Source organism: Chlamydotis macqueenii, chromosome 26 (genome assembly GCF_036417535.1).
Source record: "Chlamydotis macqueenii isolate bChlMac1 chromosome 26, bChlMac1.mat, whole genome shotgun sequence".
Lineage (NCBI taxonomy): Eukaryota > Metazoa > Chordata > Aves > Otidiformes > Otididae > Chlamydotis > Chlamydotis macqueenii.
The window spans coordinates 1,575,787-1,600,259 of record NC_141581.1 but is presented as its reverse complement, the minus strand read 5'-3'; the positions used below and the strand labels follow the sequence as shown (position 1 = coordinate 1,600,259).

The following is a 24,473-nucleotide window of genomic DNA, read 5'->3' as shown; positions in this document are numbered from 1 at the left end:
GCCCCTCAGGGATTGTTCCCCCCCCCCAAATTGCTCTTCAGGGGATTGCCCCCGCATCCCCCAAAACTGCCCCTCAGGGATTGTTCCCCCCCCCCAAATTGCTCTTCAGGGGATTGCCCCCGCATCCCCCAAAACTGCCCCTCAGGGATTGCTCCCCTTGCCCCCCACCCCCGCCATTGCCCCCTCATCCCCCAAACTTCCCCTCAGGGATCGCCCCCTCATCCCCCAAACTTCTCCTCAGGGATCGCCCCCTCGGGATCGCCTCCTCCAGGGATCGCCCCTCACCCCCCTCAGGGATCGCTCCCTCGGGATCACCCCCTCAGCGATCGCCCCCTTATCCCCCAAACTTCCCCTGAGGGACTCCCCGCTCCCCGCAAGGGCCCGCACCCCGGGCCTGCCCTGCCCGCCGCGGCCCCGCCCGCCGCCCCACGCCCTCTCCCCGCCCCGCCGCCGCCGCCGCCGCTCCCCCCCCCCGCCCCCGTTCCCCCGCTCGGGTCCGGTCCGGCCGGCGGCGGCGGCGCCGCGCTGTGCCCCATGCGCCGCTGCTGCCCCGCTCTCTGCATCAGCCCCGGCACCGCCCGCCCCGCCGCCGCCATCGCCGCCCCGCTCCCGCCCGCCGCCGCCGCCGTGTCCCGCCCGCCGCTGCTGGTGCTGGTGCTGCTGCAGCGCCGCCCCGCGCCGCCCGCTGCTGCGCCTCCGCCGCACAAGATGGCGGCCGGTGGGAGCGGCGGGGGCCCCGGGGGCCTCTCCTCCTCCTGCCCGCAGCCGCCGCCGCCGCCGCCGCCGGGGAACGGTGCCGCCGCCTCCGCCGCCGCCGCCAGCACCAACGGCGCCCCCGCGTCGCCTCCCGGCCTCACCTACAACCAGTGCGGCGCTGCCAACCCGGCGGCGAGCGGCGGCGGGGCGGGGGGCCCGGTAACGGCGGCGGTTGCGGGAGGGGCGGCGGCGGCGGCGGCGGCGGGGGCCGGCGGGGGGGCGGGCGGCCCCGGCGGGGCGCTGCAGCGGGAGCCGGTGTATAACTGGCAGGCGACGAAGCCGACGGTGCAGGAGCGTTTCGCCTTCCTCTTCAACAACGAGGTGCTCAGCGACGTCCACTTCCTGGTGGGGAAGGGCCGCGGCTCGCAGCGCATCCCGGCGCACAGGTGGGCCCTGCGTGGGGCACCCCACGCGTGGGGGGGGTGCGGGGCGGGGGGGCACGACACGCGGGCGTGGCGGCCTGGACGGGCCGTGATGGCCGGTGGCGGGGGGGGGGAGTTGGCGGCCCGTAGGCCAGCGAGGGAATCGGGGGGTCGTGGGCCTCGGGACGGGCCGGGCCGTGGGGTGCCCGCGGGTCCCCAGCGCGGCTGGGGGGTGGTGCGGGTACAGGGTTTGGGGTTTTGTGCCTCCGTCGTGGAAGGAGAACGGGGGGTCGGGTGGCCGCGCCCCGAGGCCCGGCTCCGGCGGGACGGGTTGGGGGGAGCCGGGCGGCTGCGGGGCCCGGAGCGTGGGTCCCCGCGGTTTGGCCTCTGAGGCCTCGGGGGCGACTGTGCCGGTGGCCGTGCCCCCAAATGTCTCCCAGCCCTCGGATGGATGTCGCGGTGGTTCTTACGGTCCCCAGCCCCGGTGACGGGGCCCAGCTTTCGGCTACAGGGTCGGGGTAGGAGCCGGGGGGGGAGCGCCGCGGGGGAAAGCCCCGCACCCCCGGGTCTCGCTGGGGAGCCATCCTCGGGTTTGTGGGTAGTGGGGAGAGGAGGAATAATTTCGGAGAGCGCCTCATTGCTTCCGACAGATACAGGGCTCGGAGAGAGCCTCGAGGACGGAAAGGGAAGGGGAATGATTTAAAAAAACGAATTTCTGCCGCAACAATCTTTTTTTTTTTAAAAAAAATATAACCTTTTTTCAATCTGTTGTGATGCCGTGTATTTGGGGGGGAGTCCATCACTATGAAACAAACCCCGCAATTCTGGAAGAGCTGTGCTGAGAATGACATCGGGGTTTGGGGGAACCGGTCGAGGTTAACGTTCGAGACCGAGCTGCCATTTAAGAGTTTGCAGCTCCCAGCTGCTCGCTGGCTGAGGAGCTGGGAATTGCCTCCACCTGGATAACGCAAAATCCGATCTGGCCGATTGAGGTTCGGCTGGCTCCGTGAGGCGGCTCCCGCGAATTGATGCGCGCCGCTCGCAACCCGCCGCTCCGTGAGGTGCCTCCTGGGCTGGACCGCCAGCAAACGCGCGAGCCTCTCGCTCGAAGATGGGACCTGCTTTAATTCTGGGTGGGGAAAGGCTTCTGGGCGTCCTGAGATACAGTGTTTGGCGAAGGGAGCCTCGCTCCAAACTCTTTCCAACTGTCACTTGTATATCCTTGTGCTCCTGGAAGTTTCCCCCTCAGACTTCCCCTTTTTCTCCCACTTTCAGAACGAAATGCACGTGTTCTAGGCCGCTTTGAGCGTTCAGGGTGTCAGTTCTGTTCTTTTAGCATTTGAAGCTTAATTGGTGTTTGAATAAGCTTGCTGCTGTCCTGAGAACTAGGCTGGTGAGGTGGGGAGGGGCAATGTTCAGCCCAGAAATAGATGAAGCTTTAAAAATTAAAAAAAAAAAAAAAAAAAAAAAAATAGCCCCAGAGTGAAATGCTGCTTAATTGCTCTGGGTGGTAAAGATAGAATAGAGTGTGTCATGGCACGACATCCCGCTTGCAGATTATCTAGATTTTAGTAAAACTTGCCTGTGTGATATTACAGTTGGGATATCCTGGTGAGTCACGAGGTACCGTGATTGTTTCAGAAACAGAGAGCTTAAAATAAAACCGCCCAGACCCCTTCTGTGCTCGGTTCCCCCCAGCAGCCTGACAGCAGAAGGTATTTTGCGCTGGCACTGAGTCGCAAAGCAACGAGAAATTGAATTGGAGAGGCACCGGAGTGCCTCGGCGACCAAAGGCTGGTACTTCGGCGCTAGGTGTCTGAAGTAGCGCGCGGTTCACCGGTGAGTATCGCTGCGGTCTGGTTTTATCGGGTTAATTTTCAGACCAGGCCAGGTATAAAGCGTGGCCGCCGTAGGAGCAGATCCTAAATGGGGTTCTTGGACGGCGGCTGGCGGTACCTTGAGGAGAGGTCTGCAAAATCTTTACTCGTCGCCTTCGATACGGCTGCGTGGCGCGTTAGAAATCACCAGCTTCGGCAGCGAACGCAAATAATCTGAGAGTCGCGGGGCTGTGGGACCTGGAGAGGCGATGGTGCGTGTTGGTAGGTCGAGGCAGTTAAACGGCGCGTACGCCGAGGGGTTGCAAGGTGATGGCGGTGCAGGGAGAAGGTTTCTGCGGGACATAGCTGTAGGCTCAGCGTTTCGAAGAGACTCCCAGCCGTTCCCGCAAAGGCGTAGAAGCAGACGATAGACACCTCGCGTAGCAACTGAGAGCAAACGCTCATTTTGCGTGCGAAGGCCATGTTTGTGGATAAATGGCGCAAGCGGCTGTGCTGGGTTCCACTGAAGGCGCGTCTGTCCTGAGAAGCACCTACGGCCCTGAGAAGATCAGCCGTTCCCACCTTCAGAAGGCTCCAGACCCTGCAGGAGTTCCTTGCGTGCCCTGGAGCAAGCTTGATCCCTGTGTTGTGAGCTTGTTCCCTCTTGCTGCTGAGGCCAAGAAGATGGAATTGGCCTTACGTTTTTTGTTGTTATTTTTTGTGTCAAGGCTAACGAATGCCAGACGGAGCAGGCTGCCTTGAATCTTCACCACGCTAACATGGCCAAGGTCAACGCCTTGATTAGACCCAGCAGCAAGAGAGAAGGGTTGGGTTTTTGTTTTTTTTTTTTTTTTTTTCCCTCTCTTTTTCCAGCTCTGCTTCATTGAGCACAACTTCAATGAGATTAGAAACATCTCAACCTCATCAGCCAGGAGCTGCATGGGTGTGATAATTGAGCTTGTTAATTGGCCAGAAAACGTGACCCGAGAGGGAGCAGGGCAGGCATGTGGTGATGCACCCCTGTGTAGGAGATCTGCAGCCTGGGGACAGTCTGAGTCGCTTTTTGGCTGCTGTTTCCAGGTGTCTCTCTTCTCTTCTGAGCTCATTCTGTCGTCTTGGGTGCGTATTAACTTGTGGTACCTGCAGCGTCGCGTGCCAAAGCGTCCCACCGCTCAGCTTCTGGGGCTGCCTGTTCTCCTGGGGGTTTTGGAACCTGCCTCCTGCTCGTTTCGCCCGGCGCCTCTGGTCCTTGCGCTGGAAGGATGCAGCCAGCAAACCGTCGTTGTTCGTTAGCTTCTCATCACCTACGGTTTCACCGAGCTCCAGCACGTCACGTGTTGTTCTGTTCCTGTGCCAGCTCCTCTGGAATAGATATTTTAAGATTTCTCCGCAGCGGAACGGATGGAGGAGGGAGGTGGCGTGCAGCGGTGTGACAGCCGTGCTTCTCGAGTGGTTTATTTTCTTATTGGCGTTGCTGTAGCGCCTGGAAAGGGAGCAGGACTGCTGGCTGTACAGATCGAACCGGCTGAGAGGTGGAGGTGCAGATCCCCTTTTTGGAGCCACACGTTTGCGTCCGGCACTGCTCCTTGGGGCTGGGAGAGGGGCTTGCCCTGCGCCGGTCACAAAACAGGAGGGGAATACAAAAGAAAGCCCAGTTGCGCTGTGGCTGGGGAAAACTCTTGGGCTGTGTAGGAGAAGCGACACACATCCCTGCTTCTCCTGGGGTGTCTTCAGAATAGCTTTCAGTGTTCCTTTTAGCAAGAGTAAGAAGACACCGTGAAGAGAGAGGGGTTTTCTTAGCTCAGTTGTGTTCCCGTAATGTTTTAAGGGAACTTAAAATTCAGAGCCCTGAGTATCTCTCTACTGGGATCCCTTCAGGGCTCAGCGGTTTAAAAAAATCTGGCTGACTTGTCCATGAGTGAAATGGAGGCAAAAATTTGTTTGGTGTTTTTTTTTTTTTTTTTTTTTAATTAATGCCCTCTTCAAATTGCTTTCTGCTCACTGCTGGCTGTGAGAATGAAAATTTTAGAGTGTATTTAATTATGTTAATTTTTAGTGGCAAATAATGCCTGCGATTGTCTCGCCGCCGTCGCTGCTTTTGTAGGAATGAGGATTTTTGTTCCCTCTGGCAATTCTAGTATTGTGAACAAGATTTTTTTTTTTATTTGTTCTCGACATTTTTCCTCAGAATTGTTTGCTAGAAATATGCATGCGTGTACTTTTTATCCCTTAACTGCTGTGGTTTGTCCCTAGCTCTCTTAACCGATCAGAAACAATACAACCCGGCTTGTCAGCCAAACAGGCCGTCACCGGCGGCGCTTCGCTCTATTGTGAAAAGTGAGAAAATGAAGAATTTGGTTTAAAAGGAAAAAAAACCCACAACCTTCTGTGTCATTTCCGACTGCAGGGAAATCGAACTGAAGTTCTTTGGTGGTGGGCTTACCCTGGGGTCTGAGTACGGGACGTTTCCATCCCGTACGGTTTTCTCCCTGCAGTTCTTGATGCTTCTCTCTGTCAAAGCATGCGTCGAACTCCGCTGCAGCGAGAGCCCCTGAATTTTCCAGCATTTTTCTTTTTACAGTTGGCTGGAGAAGTGGTTGCAGTAATTGCGGCTGCGGCCTGGGCGCTGCTTCCCCGCGCTGCTGGGCCGTGACCTTCGTGGCCCGTGCCGTATTTAACTTCAGCGAGCTGCTGGATTGCAGACACCAGTTTTTCCCTGCTTTACTGGGGAAAACTCTCCCATCTCTGCATTTCCAAACGATGAAAGTTCTCAAAATGGCTTTCCTAAGGCAAAAAAAAGCACACAGGCCTCTCCACAGCCCAGTCTGTGCCTCCTCCTAAAATAGTTGGTGGTGTTATCAGCGAGGGAAATCGCCTTGTTTACAGGGGAAGGCTGGGATATTATTTTCGGTCTCAAACCTGGTTTGTGGGAATTCTTGCTTCCTACTTCTTCAGGGCCGTTAACGTGCCTCTCGCCGTTAATTACCACTAAGCTCCCAGCGGTGCGAGAGGGTTTGTGTGCACCTAGGAGCGCTGGCTTGCTTCGAGCGAGGTGTTCTCCGCCTTCTGGGCGAGGTTTTGCGTGGAAGGAGACAGCAGCCTGCCCGGGGAAGGCAGCTCTGGGTGCTGCGGGAGGCGCTGGTGTGCGCAGCTCCCGGTGACGCTGCTGGTGCGATTTGTGTGTTTGGAGAGCTTGACCAAGGATGTCTTCCTGGCGTCTGGGGAGGAGGGAGGAGGATGGGTAGTGCTCAGTGACAAGTTTTCCATGTTTTCAGTGTGGCACTGAAAGCAGGAATTGCACCAAGACTTGGGCTGGGTTCACTGGAAGAACTTGAATTCCTTCGCTTCCGTGTTTCTTAGCTTCCCAACCTCACGGATGGGCTCTAGCCTCCTACGAGGACTTTGCAAAGCGGCCGTGCGCGTTCTGGTCCATGAATCATAAAATCCTGTCTTTGGGGAACCGCGACGATGTTGTGTGCTGGGACAGGGCTCAAAATGATGTTCCTTGCGACTTCGGCGTTTTAGCAGCGGAGGAACCGAACGCCTGACACTCCCTTCTATTGCAAAACACTCGCTGTAGCGCTCGGAACAATTTGCTTTCCCTGGGGGTGGCCTGGAAACAGCGACGAGGGCTTTTTTTGGAAAGAGAACATGGTTGAACTTAAAGTTTTTTTTCACTTGTTTGTTTTTTTGCTGTTAGGTTTGTGCTGGCTGTGGGCAGCGCGGTCTTCGATGCGATGTTTAATGGTGGAATGGCCACAACTTCTACAGAGATCGAACTGCCGGATGTGGAGCCTGCTGCCTTCCTCGCTCTGCTGAAGTAAGCCACTTCTACCGTACAGCGTAACTGGAACGAGCAGATCTGCTGTGGAGAGGGGCGTTTTTAACGAAAGCAGCGCACCGTTTTGTAGAATGGAGATTGTTAGGTTTCTAAATAAAATGCCTCTGTTGATCTGTTTGAGGGCATTTAAGCGCTGGCGTTAAATTCCTTTTTTCCTGGGTAAAAGTCTGGTGTAGCCACTGCACAAAAATGTTTTGGTTCAGCAGTAGTTAGAGGAATAGCCCTCCTGCTGCTGCTCTGCAGTATGGGCAGAACTAACCTGCGCAGTTTATAATTTTGTAAATCCGTGGTTATATATTGTTACACCAGGCAAATCCAGCGCGGGGAGGCGTTCTGGTTAGCAGCTGGAATACGTGCGTGCGCTGGCCCTCGCAGTTCAGCTGGTGCTGGCTTGTTCAGACACTGTCTCATAAATGCTCCTTCATGAATTGGTTTGGTTTGATCCAAACGCTGTTTGAGAGACGCAGTAATCCTCTTAAAGCTCTCTAAGTTACAAATACCTGGAGCTCGTTTAGGTTACGAGTTGTAACAGGTAAGCGAGGGTGCGGGATCGGCGTCAGCTGTCCGGTGTGGGATCTCCCCTTGCGCATGTTTTATCCTTCTGTCGGAGAGCTGGTTTTGAATTTACGCTTACAGCACGCGTCGTAAGGCTGCACGCCGGGGGGAGGAGGAGGGGCTGTAACATCCTATTCACCCATGTCTTTGAGCTTGGCTGGTGCTGTACAACACCCAGCACCGATCCTGAAAAGTCATTGTCCCGTTTCTATAGGATTTCAGTAACCTACTTCCAGGGGTTTCCAGCCCTGTGCTCCTGACACGTTCCCTGCTTGCTTCCCCTTGGGAACGGTGACTGTAGATAGCTTTGTCACACTTGCAGCTTTACCTTCAAAAAAGTGGTGTGGTCATGACTGTGCTGTCTTAGGAGATGTAAAAGTTGATCTTCACGAGAATGAAAGACCAGAAATAATGACGGATGGACCACTGGAACTGGCTGGATGGCCGAACCCAGAGAGTGGTGGTCAATGTCCAAGTGGAGACCGGTGATGAGTGGTGTCCCTCAGGGGTCTGTGTTGGGCCTGGCCCTGTTCAGCATTTTTGTCAGTGACATGGGCAGTGGGATAGAGTGCACCCTCAGCAAGTTCACCAACAGCACCAGGCTGTGTGGTGCCGTCGACACACTGGAGGGGAGGGATGCCATCCAGAGGGACCTGGACAGGCTGGAGAGGTGGGCCCGTGCCAACCTCATGAAGTTCAACCAGGCCAAGTGCAAGGTCCTGCACGTGGGTCAGGGCAATCCCAGGCACAAATCCAGGCTGGGCGGGGAATGGATTGAGAGCAGCCCTGAGGAGAAGGACTTTAGGGTGCTGGTGGATGAGAAGCTCAACGTGAGCCGGCAATGTGCGCTTGCGGCCCAGAAAGCCAACCGCATCCTGGGCTGCACCCCCAGCAGCGTGGGCAGCAGGTCGAGGGAGGGGATTCTGCCCCTCTGCTCTGGTGAGACCCCACCTGGAGTACTGTGTCCAGTTCTGGAGCCCCCAACATCAGAAGGACGTGGAGCTGTTGGAGAGGGTCCAGAGGAGGCCATGCAGATGCTGAGAGGGCTGGAGCAGCTCTGCTGTGAGGCCAGGCTGAGAGAGCTGGGGCTGTTCAGCCTGGGGAAGAGGAGGCTCCGGGGAGACCTGAGAGCGGCTCCCAGTGCCCAAAGGGGGCTGCAGGGAAGGTGGGGAGAGACTCTTCAGCAGGGCCTGGTGTGACAGGACGAGGGGTGATGGTTTCAAAATAGAGGGAGGCAGATTCAGATTAGATATTAGGAAAATTTTTTTTATGCTGAGGGTGGTGGAGCACTGTCCCAGGTTGCCCAGAGAGGCGGTGGATGCCCCATCCCTGGAAACATTCCAGGCCAGGTTGGCCGGGGCTCTGAGCAACCTGATCTGGTTGGAGATGTCCCTGCTCCTGGCAGGGGGGTTGGGCTGGGTGGGCTTTGAAGGTCCCTTCCAGCCCAAACCCTTCTGTGATTCTATGATTCTAACAGGGAGCCCCTCGGCCCCTCCCCTGCGGCTCGTTTTAAACCAGTCCCAGCGCCCAGGGAATCTCTCTCGTTGGCGTTTGACTCTGTCAGGCAGGTGGATCTCTCTGGAGTGCAGAGTATCTATCTTTAAATCTTAGAGAGGCCAAAATATGAGTGAATTAGAGGCAAAGTCCTGTTGTTTCCCGGCCAGGACTGAGGTTTCAGCCCTTCTATAAACAGTGTGACCATCTGAAAAGACTAAGGTGATGAGTTTGGTTGGATTTCCACAGAAATGTTTGTATTTTGCATGGGAGAACTTGTGTGTGGGTTATCACACTGCCTCGAGCTTGCAGTTGTGCTACAGTGGCTGTGCACGTGCTCCGGGGACATCTTAGGTGCCTAAATCTGGAATCAAACTGTTGCTTTTGAGACGCTCAGAGCTTGCATGTGCCAAAGGAAATTTCAGCGCTCCTTCAGTAGAACCAGTCCCTCCAAACACTGATCTGAAATGGCAGCTGATCCTTCCGTACGGCTCCGGACCTGATCCGAGCCCTGACCGAACGCTGTAAGATCAGCTTAGCAAGGGACAGAGTGCCCGTCCTGAATGGCCCTTCTGCACACTGGGTTGTGATTGTGTTTGTGGGCTGGGGGCCTTTTCAGGCCGGCTGTAATTGCAGATGAGATCCTTTATTATTATTATTTTACTAGTAACCCAAAGGACATTTTTGATTGTCTGGGGCTCTAATCGAAATCTTTTAAATTGATGCTACGCTTTTTCACAGTTTGGGCCTCTCTTGTTGTCCCTTTTAGCACACACTGTGCGGACTATTGTAAAAATAAATACTAACAAAGCCATTGCGGTAGATGGACCTCGTTGTTTTTAGAGCAACTGCGTTCTTTTAATCTTGCAATAAAAAGGATTGCTTAGTGAAGACAGGCCTGGTGAAGGGATGTGTCCGAAACACATCCGTGAGCCTGTGTCTTGCTGCTGTCATTAGCAGATGCTCTAGAGCGGCACAAAAGCCTGCTTTCAGCAGCAGTGAGAGCGCTTCCCTTCCTGGGAATCCCCCTGTTTGTGCTCTTATCCCTGAACTGCAGCCTGGCCCTCTCCAGCCAGAGGACCAGGAGCTCCGCTGCTGCTCTGCAGCACGTCCCTCCGGACGGGGACTCTGCCTGGTGTCCCCCCTTGAAGCCCCCCGCTGCTGCGTGAAGCCTCCAGGAACGTGCGACGCGTTGCTGTGCCCCCCGTCAGAGAAATGCAGGAGGAGGAATTGCCGAGATTTCCCAAATATCCTGTGGCATGGGAATGCCAGGCACACTTAACACACTTAATGCTACGCCTCGGTGCTTCGTGCCTTCGGATCCTGATTGGCAAATGCTCAGCTGGTGAAAGGAAAAACAGCAAACAGCAGCTCTGCCTGGGATTAGGACTGACGTCGAGCGTGTAGCTGGTTTTACTGAACTCAGCCTGTCAGTTCCTGTTCCCTCTGATCAGCGTGCCCGCGTACGCGGAGGCTTGGGCAGGCGTCCTTTGTTTTTCCTTAGATGTGAATGGACTTCCTTGTTTTGGCCCAGCAGTGAAGGCCGATGCTTTGCTAGCAGCGTGGCAGTCCTTGTTTTTCGTTGCAATTAACTCCTGCTTGACGCTGAAGTTGTGTTTTGTATTGTACTTCAGCGTCTGCGTAACGAAATGAAAGAGTTTAGGATATAACGGGAAGAGACGAGGGGAAAGCGGGGTGTGGATAAAAACACCTCATCTGTGGCGGATGGATGTGTTTGAGCTCTTCTGATCGCTTTTGAATTAATATGGAGCTTCTCTTCTGAAGAAGGCAGGCGGGATTTAATTTTTGTCCTTCTTTAGTCTAACCGAACAGCCAAAGATGTTGTTTTTAAGGGGTGCGCTTGGCCAGAGGCTGTTCTAGCCTAGCGGAAGCATCAGGCTGAACAGCTCCCTGGTTGCGGGGTGCTGGGCACTTCGAGGAGCTTCAGCAGGTATCTCAGCTGCTTCGTTCATTTAAAGTTCCCTCAAGTGTGGGAAAGGGGGCCAGGATGATGGGCAGAAGCACAAACATGGTTTTTATTAATTGCGAGGGTTTTTACCCTGTTACCTTAATGCCTTCACCAAAGCGCTGTTTGTTTGCGTGTTTTCAGGTTTCTCTATTCGGACGAAGTTCAGATTGGACCAGAGACTGTTATGACAACGCTTTACACAGCTAAAAAGTATGCAGTTCCAGCCCTTGAGGCTCACTGTGTGGAGTTTCTTAAAAAAAACCTCCGAGCAGACAACGCGTTCATGCTCTTAACACAGGTGAGTTTGCAATCGTTCGCACTGAGCCCCTTGAGCAGGGTCCGTCACAACAGAACAGAAGATTTCCGAGTGTTTCGGAGTTGATTATCTGAAATGGAGCAGTTCTGTGTCGCTCTAAATTCTTCCTTACAGGAATCTAGCGTTGATGAGCGGGTTAATAAATTACAGCAAATGTTGCTGCTGTTTCAGATCTGTTTTCTGTTTCGGTGTGGCAGGCGGTTCCTTCCACAGTGTGTGAGCTGGGGAAGAGATGAACAGGCTGAAAAACTTCATCTGCCAAGAAGAAAAGTGAAGTGAGAGGATTTTTGTGTGTTCAGGTTCAGGACTAGTGTCGTAAACTTCCTCTGTGCAACACTTGCTGCATCTAGCTGGTCAGGCATTCTTCGAAGGGCTTTTTTGCACCCCTGAAATGGGGTGAAAGAAAATGCGACTTTGTTATGAGTGCTTGGGTTTATTTTCCTAGGAGAGGGACACAGCGATCTCTTCCTTGGCCTGTTCCAGCTCACCCTCCCGCTGCGCTGAAGGCACGCGAACCTGCAGTTTCAGTGCAGCTGTTTCTTGACTCCGTGAGGTTGGCTGGGCATCCTTGTGCCCCTCTGTCCCACCCCATCTATGAGGGCTGGACTCCTCCATTTTCCATTTGACTCTCTGAGCAGCAAATTAGAAGACAGTGTTTACAACTTCTGCTTGTTTTGGAGAAGGTCAGACTTTGCCTGCGGGCTGATTAAATTAACATCGCTACCCTTCCCATTTCCCAGCCCCGTCTTTTCTGTCTGGTCCCTGCCACGCTCTCTGCTGCCAGCCGAGAGTCACACCGGTGACTTCCACAGCGCCGTCACCTGTGCGTCGCAGCGTCTGTAGCACTGCCAGGGACACTCTGTTCTGGGTGGCGGAGGAACAAGAAACAAACAGGCGTTGTGTGTGTGCGAGTTTCTTTTCTTTAGGGAACAGGCGTGCTTCTGACTAGCTCTGGAGGAGTATTTCTGATCAGGCAGCTCAGGAAAGCTGCTGTGATTAAACAGCTGCTGGTGTTAAACAAACAGCTACCCTGGCTGGGGAACCAGCACACTAAAGGCTCTGAGGGGTTGTCCTGTCTTGCCCAGCGTACCTGTCTGCTGGCTTTTTTCCTCCTCCTCAGGAATACAAGCGTCTTTCAGGCTCTGACTGTAGCTGCCACATCAGTGGCAGTGTCTACACCGGGAGTTTTCGCAGAAATTGAAGCAATGTGGCGTAAAGCAGTCGCTACTGAGCTCTTTGCTGTGATTAGGCTGGGATTTTATTTGAGTTTAAAGATTTGGATCAAGTTCTCAAAGTAGTTCCACGTCACGTTGCTGTTGTAGACACTCATCACTGCTAGGATTCAGCTATTGCTGCAAATACCACATCCCTCTTTCCACATCCTCTTTCTAACTTGGCCCTTTTCCACGTGCCGCGAACGGGCGAGGCAGCCTGAGACGTGGAGGGAACCGCGCTGCGCTTCCCTGGGGAAGATTCAGGACTTGGGTTCTTGCTTGAGTGATGCTAGCCAAATCTGCGCTCCCGTCTGGTGTGCGGTAGGACAATCGTAACTCTTTGGCTGCGCCTCTTCTGTTCTTTGGATTCAGCAGCCTGCAGTCTGAGCGACCAGGAGCTGTTACCCAAGTGCTGAGAAGAGATCTTTCCTGTAGGCTGCGGTTTGAAGAGGCATCTTATGCTAGCCGTCACCTTGTGAGGATTAGAGGCGTCAGCTTTTTTGGTGGTATTCTCTGTGCAGGGGTTTTTGTGGGATGCTAAGTCTCTGCAACCTGACTTGGCAGCTTTGGCAAGGTAACATTTAGGTTCCTGGTGACTTCCTTACAAGTCACGAAGGTCTTTCTCTGTCAAGAGCGGAAGGTGTCCTAGTTGTTCAGGTATCAAAACCAAGATTCTGCCTAGCGCTCTTGTCAGCTGCAGCTGAAATGCCAGATGGAGACAGGCTTTCCTGGTTCCTTTGTGGCTTACTCATTATGATTAATTATCAGTGGTGATCGTGTCTAGTTTGTGTTCACTATTGCAGTGTATCAAGTCTCTAAAATGTTCGAGGCTGGTGTCCTTCGAGAAACATATCTGTATCTCGGTGGCTGGCTGCACGAGGCACCTCACTTAGTGGATCTGTTCTGAAAATGCTCTTGGTTCTGGTCCTTCAGTGTGAAAATCAGCCTGTTCTCTGCTTTTGCTGTAGCAGATTGACAACTTGTACAGCCAGTTGCAGACCGGAGGCGTATCTCATACAAAATATTTTCTAACAGGCTTAAGACTGCGCACCTAGGATTGCAGAGCCCCCGACCTCCTTTGCGTGGATCATTGCTGGGTCCTGCTGGTCCAGCAACTGTCATTGGCAGCGTTTGAAGCAACTGCTCATCTCTGGCAGAAATATCCATGGCAAATAGCTCTCCTAATTGATTGTGCCTCATAGCGAACCGTGACCCTTTTCCGTGCCAGACGTACGTGCAAACGTCACTTTGATCAGCAAGGAAGCAGTAGCTTGCCTAAAGCCACTGTGAGGGAGAACTCGGAGTGTCACTCGGAGTAGCTTACTCGGAGTGTAAGTCCTTCACGTGTCAGAGAGCCACCACAGCAGTAAGGTCTGAGTCAGTCACCGCTCTTGGATGCCAGGAGCGCAAGGCGCTGGCAGTCCTCCAGCCCCGGGAGCAGGTGACGACTGCTGGAGCTTCCCTGGTCCCTGAGACAACGGAGAGTCGTTTCAGCCCTCTGTGAGGTCGCGGTGTTGAGGGCTGGCCTCGCTGAGCTCTGCAGCCCGTGAGCAAGGTGATGCAGAAGATAATAGTGCTCGCCTCGCGGAGTGACTGAAATCCAAGCCCGAACCACAATTTTTTAACCTTCCCTCTAGCAGCGAGTACAGGTCCCTGTGCACTCTGGCTCTGATGTTAAGCGTGACGTTAAGGCAGCTCCTTCCTAAATAGCCAAACCAAAGCACTGGAAAAAACAGGTGATCTTAGTGACTTCTGTGTGTTCTCACCTCATTTCCGCTTCTGCGCGGCGCAGGGGGATCTGAACTGGCAGTGAAATTGTTATAAGGCTGCACTTAAGTTGGGCAGAAAGATTCTGAGCAGCTTCCCAGGCTGTGTGCAGGCTTCGTTTGGAACAGTAACCTATTTTGGGGAGAATTCTTCAAAGTAACTGGATTAGAGTCGCTGTTTCTGTGCAGAACGTGCAAATGCACGAAGCAGGCTGCATACCCTGTGGGATTTCGCGCGTCTCCCTGGAACGCAAGCGGTGTGCCTGCTAAGGAGTTTTTGCTAATGTGTAAGATCGTTGTGACCGTGTTCTTGCAGAAGAAGCTGTTTCTGCGTGTTCCTAGAGTGAGCAGGCCTGGGGCCGTTGGGCAAAGCTTTCTTCTAAATATAAAAATGGTGTGGTAAAAATGACCTGTGCTCAGCTGACGCCGTCAGTATGGCGCTAGAAAGTACTATAGCGCGTTAACTGATGTGCTGTTAAAACAAAGATGTGCCCGAAGACATGCACAGCTAAACCAGAACCGGTGCCAAACACAGATTTTTTTCAGTGTTTGCCTTGCCACGCTTAACCACTTGTGAAAGACCGCTGCAGCCCAGTGAATTTGTGACGCGGTCAGGCGTAGTATTGCTAACGAAGATGGACTCTGGGAGAGAAGGAGGGCTCCTTGCTTCGGGTAAACGTCAAAATACCTTTTGTGTTAACGACTGCTTCTTCATTACTAGGCCAGACTTTTTGATGAGCCTCAGCTGGCCAGCCTTTGCCTGGAGAACATAGACAAGAACACGTCAGACGCCATCAATGCGGAGGGGTTTACAGACATTGATCTGGGTGAGCTTTATCCCCCTCCTCCCTCTAGGGGCTTTCACAGCACGCTGGCCTCTGAAGCGGCTGCAGGTTGGTACCTAGCGCTTGTCTCCCGTGGCTCTGCTGTTCTGGAGCAACCTGCGGAACGAACAGTTTCTGGCGCTCTGGAGACAATGCGCTTGCAAAGAGCGTGCTTGCAGAAATGTCCTGGAATCTGCTTGCTTTGGTGCAGCTCGAGTTCTCTGGGCACGATCCACAGCCCCGTTCCTCTGTTGATGTTGGCAGGTTTTGGGTGGGTGTAACTTGCCTTCTTTTGTGGAGCTGGCGCTGTTCCCCGAGTCTTTGTCAGGTTTTGGAGCTAAAAAGGTGTTGTGTTTTTGGAAGCCAGAACTGGCTATTTTAATTATCATATGCAGTTTCCAAACTCGCTGGGCAGAGCTAATAAACGTTAAAATTCAGACTTCAGCCTTCTTCTAACGAGACGGACGATGGAGGTAAGGCACGGGTAGCCGCCTGGCTTTCGTGCTGCTTGCTCTGTCCAAATTTGATGTCAAGTAGGTTGCAGTCAATTCTCCTGCACTTCCATTAACCTGCCCCTGAAATGGGCGCTGTTTGCCGCTCCAGTGAGTGACTTGCTTACGGAACACGCGGGTACATCCTTCTCAGAGGCTGCAGGCAGCACCTTTGGGAGATGCTGGTTTTTCAGTCGCGTCTCTTTCACTTCCTTTGGCTGCACGTAGCGTGCTCCTGGCCAGGTGAAACCGGGTGATTGGGGTTAGTCCCTAAAGCCGTCGCTATCTCTCCTGCCTTGCAGACACCCTGGTTGCGGTGCTGGAGAGGGATACCCTGGGGATCCGGGAGGTTCGCTTGTTCAACGCCGTGGTTCGCTGGTCGGAGGCTGAGTGTCAACGGCAGCAACTTCAGGTGATTCCAGAGAACAAGCGGAAAGTTCTGGGCAAGGCGCTTTCCCTTATCCGCTTCCCGCTGATGACTATTGAGGAGTTTGCAGCAGGTAACTGAACAAAGGCGTTTCTGGTGTTGTCTGACCTCCAGAGGATCAAGTGCATGAAAATGGATTATGTGTATGCTGTAGTGATTTAAATGTGGAATTATCCCCCATTCCCACTGAATCCGCTACGTAAATGCTGTTTGCATCCGTCCTGTTTTAAAGACTGCGATGCTCCGCCAGGTAGGAGCAGGTTGGGTCATAGCTGACTGTGCTCACAGTGTGTCCTGATGCTTGCTTTCTCATTCAGCTGAGAGCAAAGATCCAACCAGGGGCTCACACCCTTTCCCTTCTAACGATTCCAAGCCTTTAAACGACACAAAGCTACTGGAGCTGCAAATAATTGGTGTTGACTGTAGCCTGCTCCCAAGGAGAAATGAGGATGTTTCTCCCCATCCCCTGTTTGCCGCTGCCGGTAATCAGCGGTGGTGTTGGCCGTGTCTTGCTGATGCTGTTCACAGCAGAGCCCCCTTACAGAAAAAACTTCCAAAATGTTCTTTGAGCTAAAGAGCTGGTGGTGTTTAGTCTGTGTTTCAAAGCGTTTTTCAAGTTTATGTTACAATCTTGATCTATAAAGATGTCTAAATCATTTAACAGTTTGGACTAAAGATTTTTTTTGTTGCTGTTGTTTTGTTTTCGTTGCTTTTTGTCTTTGACTTCGTACCCTGGTGATCCTCCAGGAATTGAAAACTGGCAGTCAACTTAAATAGTTTTCATGCTAAAAGGCACTGTGGGGCCATTCTCAAAACTGAAACTTGTTTTAGGCTGCAGTTACGTGTAGAAAGAAGCAAAAAGGGTCACTGACACCATTTCCTTTGCAAATCACTTCTCAGGGCAGAGATTTCAAGATGATGAGGGAAATCTGTGCTTAAAACTTGGTACCTGCTTTCAGTTCTGCCTGTGACGGCTGCGCTGTGGCCTTAGGGACGTGAATCTCTTCCGAAACAGCTCGGTCAGCGAGGCAGAGGTCTGTTCATCGCAGCTGGGTAACTCTCCTTTGCGAGAGAGCATCCTCCTTCTGGACAGCCGGCAGAACAGTTCCCGTGTACCAAACCTCGCATTTTCTGTAGATCCTGTTTCTTTCAACCCTTCCTTCAGGTCCTGGATCATGCTGTCTCGCTGGGAGGAATGTCCCTAAATAAGGGACTGCTTTGGAATTGCTTCAGCTTTGTCCTTTCTCTGAGTGACTCAGATTTGTTTTGGTGATCGTAGCAGAGGTAGGAGAGGAAACTGCTCCCCTCTGCGCCCCTCTCCCAAAAAGAAAAAATAAAGGATTTTTACAGGCAGTGGTTTCACCGGTTTATTGTATAATCTGGTACTGAGCATGGAGTTTTGCATGAAGATGTTTTAACTGGCAGACGTGTCACTCCCTTCCCTTAGAGCAAGTAATTTGAAACATTTGAGAATTGAGTTGCAGCAACACAGGATAAGTTTAGACACGACTGGTGACGTCTCATTTTTGCTGAGCACAGTATCCATAAGCTCATTTATCTGTTAGCAGTCAGCTTCCTTAAATTCTTTCATCTCTACAAGTAGAGGTGCAGAGCAGCTTTTAACTCTTAGCTAAAAGACTGATACTTACCTGGTTCCACTTTGGAAAGTGTTCAAAGTGGCTCCAAAGCTTGAGCTTAGCATTGCTTTGGAAAAAACATCTCGTTGCTGGAGAAAAGACGACAACATGTTTCAGCTCCTGCTAAAATCGCTAGCGTTTTTCCCTAGGTTCTACAAAAAAGGTATTAAAAAAACCCACGCAAACCCAAAGCAGAGATTAAATGCCCCAGGGAAGGAGGGAGTCCAAGCAGGGCACGAGCTGAGCCGCCTGGTTTGGACGCCTGGCGTGGAAATAAAAGGCAGGCAGCATGTTTCTGCCTGGGGTTCAACATCTTGACGCACCAGCGAGATCCCCTGCGTGGCGCGGGCTTGGCCCGCTCTTCGTCGCAAGTCGAGTCCTCCTCCCCGTGTAAATCCCAGAAGGATCCCTTCTGGTTTCTGACACTGTCACTGCTTTCGTGCTCCTCTGCAGGGCCTGCCCAGTCGGGAATCCTGACGGACCGGGAAGTGGTGAGCCTGTTCCTCCACTTCACAGTGAACCCCAAGCCGCGGGTGGAATTCATCGACAGACCACGCTGCTGCCTGCGAGGGAAGGAGTGCAGCATCAGCCGTTTCCAGCAGGTGGAGAGCCGCTGGGGGTACAGTGGGACTAGTGACAGGATAAGGTCAGCTTCTCTGCTAATTCTGCTGCTGATAGATTCGTGTTTACTCAGCTTTCAGCCTACTCTAGGCCTAGACCCGCTCTGCCGTGTAAACCCTGGTGCAAGCTCTGAGGGGAAAGCGTTTCGCTGAGCAAAAGCATCGCCTGATGCGTTAACCTGCCTGTACAGCTGCAGGCTGCCACTCTGCTGCTGTGTTGGCAAAGGTTTCCCTCCAGCACAGGCTTCTTGGGGGATGATTTCTCTCCTTTCCAAGTGGCTTCCTGCAGCTGTACGGGCAGGGAGCGGCTGGAGTCACCGGGCAGCTCGTGGCCTGGGTGTGCCGGCGAACCAGCGCAGCATCGGGTTGGTCCCCTGCTCTGTTAAGTGTAAACGTGGCTCGTTGAAGCCCCTTCACCCTTCCTGTGTGAGGGAAGGAGTAGGATAAAATGCTTACTGTGCCTGCTTCTCTGCGAATACCGACTTTGTTTAGACCTAAGCTTGTAGAGAAACGGCAAAGCCCGGTCGTGGCGACAGAGACGCGGAGGTGTGGCGTGGCAGACGGTGGTGTGCAAGCCCTGTGTGGCCAAGCAATGAGAGCCAGGCGGGAGGGAATCGGAAAGCCTTGGTTATTTCCCGAAGAAATGACGTTGGCAGTTTGGCAGGCACTGAGGCTTTCTGCTCCCCAAGAAGGTGGAGATGTAGAGGGGCAGAGGGGTGAATATCCTTCCCCTCGCTGCCGCAGGCAGCAGGGATTTCTGCGCTCAGGAGCTGTTGGATCTTATTTTCTACTCTTGGGTAAATCTTGAGCGCAGCCACCCTGCGGCAATATCCAGCAGATACCGAGGAGCACGTTAACGATTCTTTGTGGTCTTTGCTGTTACCTTGCTGGAAAGCTTGCCGCTGCCGTGAGGGCGGGCACTATTCCATGCTCCTGCCTTCGCCGGGCAGGCGTTTTTGGGTGCGGACCCTGTACCGCAACCTGGAAACGCTTTCTGAGCCTGGCCGCTGAAGTTCGGTGACGGGGTTGCGCAGCTTTTTGCTTTACGTGAGCGAACAAAATTATTACCGGCCCATCAGGAGAGTCAAAGGTGTGAGCTCACAAATCACGGTTTCTGTGAAGGATTGCGGTTATTAGGAAGAGCTGCGCTTAAAAGCGTAGCATGTTTGGTGAAATCAGAGGTGTAAAATGAAAGCGAGTGAGGATGTCTGTGTATCCTCCTTGTACTGAAACCGTATGGGAGTGGCAAGCTGGTCTGACTTTCCCGATCCGTTCCTGCAGGTTCTCGGTAAACAAAAGGATATTTGTCGTTGGGTTTGGATTGTACGGATCCATACACGGGCCAACGGATTACCAAGTAAACATACAGGTAACTCTCCGTACTGCGTTCACAGTATTTGCTGTGGAGGGACTGGGTTACGCATTTCGGTGAACACGCGACCGAAGCTGAAGTCAGAAGGGGCTGCGTTTGTTCCTGGAGAGGGTGGCTGGCAGCTGTAGCGAGGGCCAGATGGGGCACTGGGGATAAGAGGGATTACTGCTCTCAATTCTACGCAGCCTCCCGTTGCATGCGTCACCGCAGTATCTCCCCGAGTCCGCTCGCAGCCTTTGCAAGCAGAGCTGTGACGCAGCTTGGGAAGAAGCCGTGCGTGTGCCGCGGAGCGGGCTGGCCGGTGCTGCCCTGCCGGTGCTGCTGCAGTAGTCCTGGGACTTCTCTTTTGCTCCGAGCCGTACAAACGCAGCGGAGCAGCCGTGGTTCAACAAGGGAAGAAAAGACAGCAATTGCTGGGCCTGCGCAGCTCGTGTTGCCAGTGTCCTGTTCGAGATGAGGAGTGGGACTGAGGGAGGCTCGGGTGTCTCAAGGGACCTTTGAAGGCCCCTTCCAACCCATTCTGTGATTCTGTAGGGTGGTGGAGCACTGTCCCGGGTTGCCCAGAGAGGCGGTGGATGCCCCATCCCTGGAAACGTTCCAGGCCAGGTTGGCCGGGGCTGTGAGCAACCTGATCTGGTTGGAGATGTCCCTGCTCCTGGCAGGGGGGTTGGGCTGGGTGGGCTTTACAGGGCCCTCCCCACCCAAAGCGTTCTAAGTCCTTAGTCATCTCACTTAAAGACCGAGGTGGCTTACGGAAATCTCGGGGATGTGTGTGTGTGAGAAGCACCGTCCCCCAGGAAGGTCACCCAGCACGGCTGTTGTGGTGAGCGGGGTCAGCGCTTCCTCACTGCCAGGGTCTCCTGGTGCCCCTGAGCTCTGGGAGGGGAAAGGCAAGCGAAGATCTGAGCCCAGAACGTTGGCCTGCAGTCCTCTGCCAGGCTTTGGGGCAGGGAGGGATTGTCTTGGGCTGTGCAGGACGCGCGCCCGCAGCTGTTCGGTGCCGCCGCAGCCCCGCAGCCACGAGGAACGGGATGGCGCAGCGGGAGAGGAGCCGGTCAAACTGTGAGTCCCTCAGATGCAGCCCGGTTCAGGGAGGACTGCGCAGCTGACGAGTTAATGCGTGTCTTGCAGATCATCCACACCGACAGTAACACGGTCCTGGGGCAGAACGACACGGGCTTCAGCTGCGACGGCTCATCGAACACTTTCCGCGTCATGTTCAAGGAGCCCGTGGAGATTTTACCCAACGTCAACTACACCGCGTGCGCTACTCTGAAGGTACCGGCCCGGGGCGGCACGGGTGGAAGAGGGGCTTAGAAAAGAGGAGAAAGCAGGCTGCTTTAGTCCCTTCCGTGCAGCGTGGTTCTGGCTCTGCGTTTTTCAAGGCCTGCGGTGTGATCTCGAAGGTTTGCTCTGTAGTCCTTCACCTGGTGGTGCCATGTGCGTTCGGAGCTGGGTTTTAACTTCTCTTGCAAGCGTGCGCTCATTCCCAGGCTCCGTTGGTGATGGGATTTAATTTTTTTGGTATATACAGATACGCTGTCGGTTCTGCGGGCATGTAATACAGAGCCTGCCTGCTTTGGCTCTAAAAAGTTGATCTTTAACTGTTGAGACCTGGTTCAATGTAGCGTTAAGTTCTTCTAGAGACAAGAACTTGGCTCAAAATACCCGAGGTGCAAGAACCAGAGAGAAAAGGGAGGTGCTGAGATCTCGAAAGCTCATTGCTTCAGGCCAGGCTGTGAGGCCAAACCTCCCGGAGCGTAAACCTCCCGGAGCGAGGCTGGGCAGCGGGGCTCTGCGGAGCTGCAGTCTCTCTCTTGATCGGTTCTTGTCTTCTGTGACCATCGCAGGGTCCGGATTCCCACTACGGCACCAAAGGACTGCGCAAAGTGATCCACGAATCGCCGACGACGGGAGCCAAAACCTGCTTCACATTCTGTTACGCGGCGGGGAATAACAACGGCACTTCGGTGGAGGATGGACAAATCCCAGAGATCATCTTCTACACATAGTGCAGCGGCAGAGCTGGCGCCGGACTTCCGTTCTCTTCCCCGTCACCTTCCAAATGAAACTTCTGGCTGAGTTCGACCACGCCGAGTGGAGCCACACTAGCCAAAGGTCTCAGTAAAACCATTTCAAAGCTCGTGTTCTGCCTTGTGCTAGTGATTCTGCTGCTATCACGTTCCAGACTAACTGGTGTACCAGTATCATGTGTAGGTTGTCTGTGGCTCGTCGTTTTTCACTTTCCTGATTAATCCTATCTAACAACACGCGATTTTTTTGGACTGTAATGAATGTAGATGCTCTTCCACCAGCCGGAAGCGTGGAAACGAGTGGCTCTGGTTGTGGTTACGCTCGCTGTGAGGAGATCGTCCTGCAAAAAGACACCGTCGAGGGCGCCGCGGCCAGTCCTCTTCTGCTCCAGCTCGGCAGGCGAGGCGCGATGGCTCACCACGCCGCGATGGCGGGGCTCGGCCAGCCTGCGCCTGCCACCTTCCCGCGCACCGGCCGCAGCGCGCGCAGCCGCTTCGGAAGATTTCGGAAAGTGGCCTTTTCCCTGAGGCTCTGCTGTTTCAGCACTACACGGTCTCTAGGGAGACCTCCAAACCAGCGCGCCTCCGGAGAGCCCGCGGCGTTTTCCTGCTCTTCTCGCCCATCTGTGACAATCCTTTCCGTCGGGCGGGCGGTGACGGCGAACCGAGCTCTCCCGTGGGCGGCCCGTGGCCCTGCGGAGTCGGGAAGGGGCTGCGGCTGGGCAGGCTCTTCGTGCCGGCTGCGCTGGGGCCCGCTGCTGCTGCTTCCCGGCGCCGTAGCGCGTTTCAGACGGTGGGTGATCTCGGATAAACCCCGAGTGGCGCTCGGCAGCCCAGTACCCGCGCTCGTCCCTGCGCTAACCAAACCCTCCGCGGATGTGCCGGGGCTCATTGGCTGAGGTGAGCGCGGGGTCTTGCCTCGCCTGCCCCCCGTTCCTGCGCGTCGCTGCCCTTCTCACGCACGCTGTGATGCATTTGGTTTCTGCGCGTTGCTACCCCACCCCCAGGCCGCTGCAGAGCCCGCTGCCCCGCGACGAAATCGAAAGAGAGGCTCGATGTGCAACTGCCTGTTACCTAACGACGCCGCCGATGGACGAGGATTTATGGAGCCGTTCAGGAAAACTTTGAAGATTTTCTCTCTGCCTGCGCGTGCACGGCCTGCCTGTTCGGCCAGGCGCGGGAGGAAGGTGCCGTATTTACAAACATCGCCTGGCTTGGGGCCGTTGGGCTCCGTCATCTTGAAGACGCCCCGTTCTCACCCGTTCGGGGCCGGCGTTTCCCTGCCAGCAGGTACGACTTCAGCCGAGCAGCGGCGGCGTGTCCGGCCGGGGAGGTGGTGGGTGGCTGCCCACCGGCAAAGACCACGAGGCTGTTTTTTCCTCCTCCTCCTCCTCTGCAGAGGAAGCTGTGATTCAAGCAGCGCTTGGCAGCGGCGCCGGAGCCTCCCGAAGTCTGCGTGCGACTCGCTGGCAGGGGTGGCGCTGCCTTTGCCAACCTCCCGCTCTGCTCCAGGCGCGTGAAGCCATCGTAACTCTCCGAGCAGCGGCTGTCGCCGTATTTACCCGCTAGAAGTGAAAATCTGGTCGTCCTTCGCTGGAGCGGGCGGCTCGGTGCCTGCTCACGCGCTGGGGAAATGACTTCTCCTCCTCTGGCTCCCTCCGCTCGCGGCTGTGCCTGGCCGGCTGTCTCCTCATCCACTGTGCGGCAGCAATTCCGCCGGGAACGCCCCGCGCTCCTAACCCGTAGCTGTTAGCGATGTCAGTAGTGTGTTCCGTTCCCTAGGAAGGCGTCGTGAGATGTGTGTCTTGTCAGCCTGCTTCGGGGTAGGGTGTTCTTAACGTGGCCAGTACTACAAAGAAAAGAAAAGGAAAAAAAAAAAAAAAAGATGGGTCCATGAGTTACTGAACCAGACTCCGTGCGCTGCAGCGAGGTGCGGTGGGTTCAGAGCCGCAGGCTCTGCTCGGGATGAACGCAGCTGCGCTCGCCTCCCACCTCTGCCCCTCTTCCCAGCGGCTGCGAGAACTTCGCTCCCGGCGCCCGAGAAGCACCTGTGCCCTCCCTGGGGCGTGCTGGCCGCTGCGGGTGCGGCATCTCGGGCATTTCTGTGGGAACGGCGGAAATAACCGGGATTTGGAAGAGGCGAAGCTGTGGGCTTGGCTGTGGAAGGAGCAGGCCTGGCTCAGCTGTGGTGGGCGCCTCCTCGCTGGCTCTTCCCCGGAAGCATCTGCTTTCATTTCTGTTCCGTTTCACGGATTCTTGCCCCAAATCCACCCTTCGGCCGTGCCCGCGAGGTGAGGGGGGGTCTGGCAGCCGCTCCTCTCAGGGAGGGGGGGGGGGTCAAACTGAGCTGCACCTGAGCAACTTCTGTCCCGACAGCTTTGGCGCAGTTTTGGCTTTTGGAGCTAGACGAATGCAATTCATCGTCGGAGCCCCTGTGCCCAGGAGCACGAGATGTCCTGCACCGTGTCACCTTCCGCGCGGAGCTGGGGTGCCCCGCTCTGGCGCGCTGCCGGTGAATGTATCCGCTGCGCTCCCTCGGTGTTCGCGCTCTGCTTTCGGCCGCCTGTGTCCTTTGTAAATAAGAAATCAATAAAGACACGCGCGTTGTCTTTACGGGAGTTTCTTCGTGGTTATCCTGGGGGATTACCCTGGGGGTTTATGACTGAATTTCTTCAGCCATGCTGGAAGGGTTTTGACAGCGTCCCTGGCCCGGGCTGGAGCACCGGGGACCCCAGAGGCCCAGGAGCAGCGGGGACCTTGGCCTTGCCCCCCTGCTCTCGCCCCCTCGGACGCATCAGCCCTTGAGGCTGTGCAGGCTGCTCATCCTGTCCTTCCTCCTCCTCAGCAGCGAGGCCGAGGGCTCCCCCACCTTGAGCTGCCCTCCTGCCCCGCTCCCCAGCAGCCCTGGGGCAAGGAGACACCGGGTGCCGTGAGCCTGGCTGCCCTGGCCTCCCCCAGCCCTTCCTCCTGCTCCTTCAC

General features: G+C 54.9%; 1 protein-coding gene across 1 annotated transcript; it reads left to right on the top strand.

Annotated features, from left to right (window-relative positions):
- The first annotated feature begins 619 nt into the window (after nt 1–619).
- BTBD2 (BTB domain containing 2) lies at nt 620–24,107 on the top strand. Its single transcript, XM_086767060.1, has 9 exons — nt 620–1,142; nt 6,636–6,755; nt 10,936–11,092; nt 14,812–14,917; nt 15,708–15,905; nt 17,923–18,115; nt 19,371–19,458; nt 20,593–20,739; nt 21,312–24,107. Exons 1-9 carry the CDS (start codon nt 709–711, stop codon nt 21,471–21,473), a joined length of 1,605 nt encoding a protein of 534 aa, XP_086623186.1. The 5' UTR covers nt 620–708; the 3' UTR covers nt 21,474–24,107.
- Nucleotides 24,108–24,473: the final 366 nt, after the last annotated feature.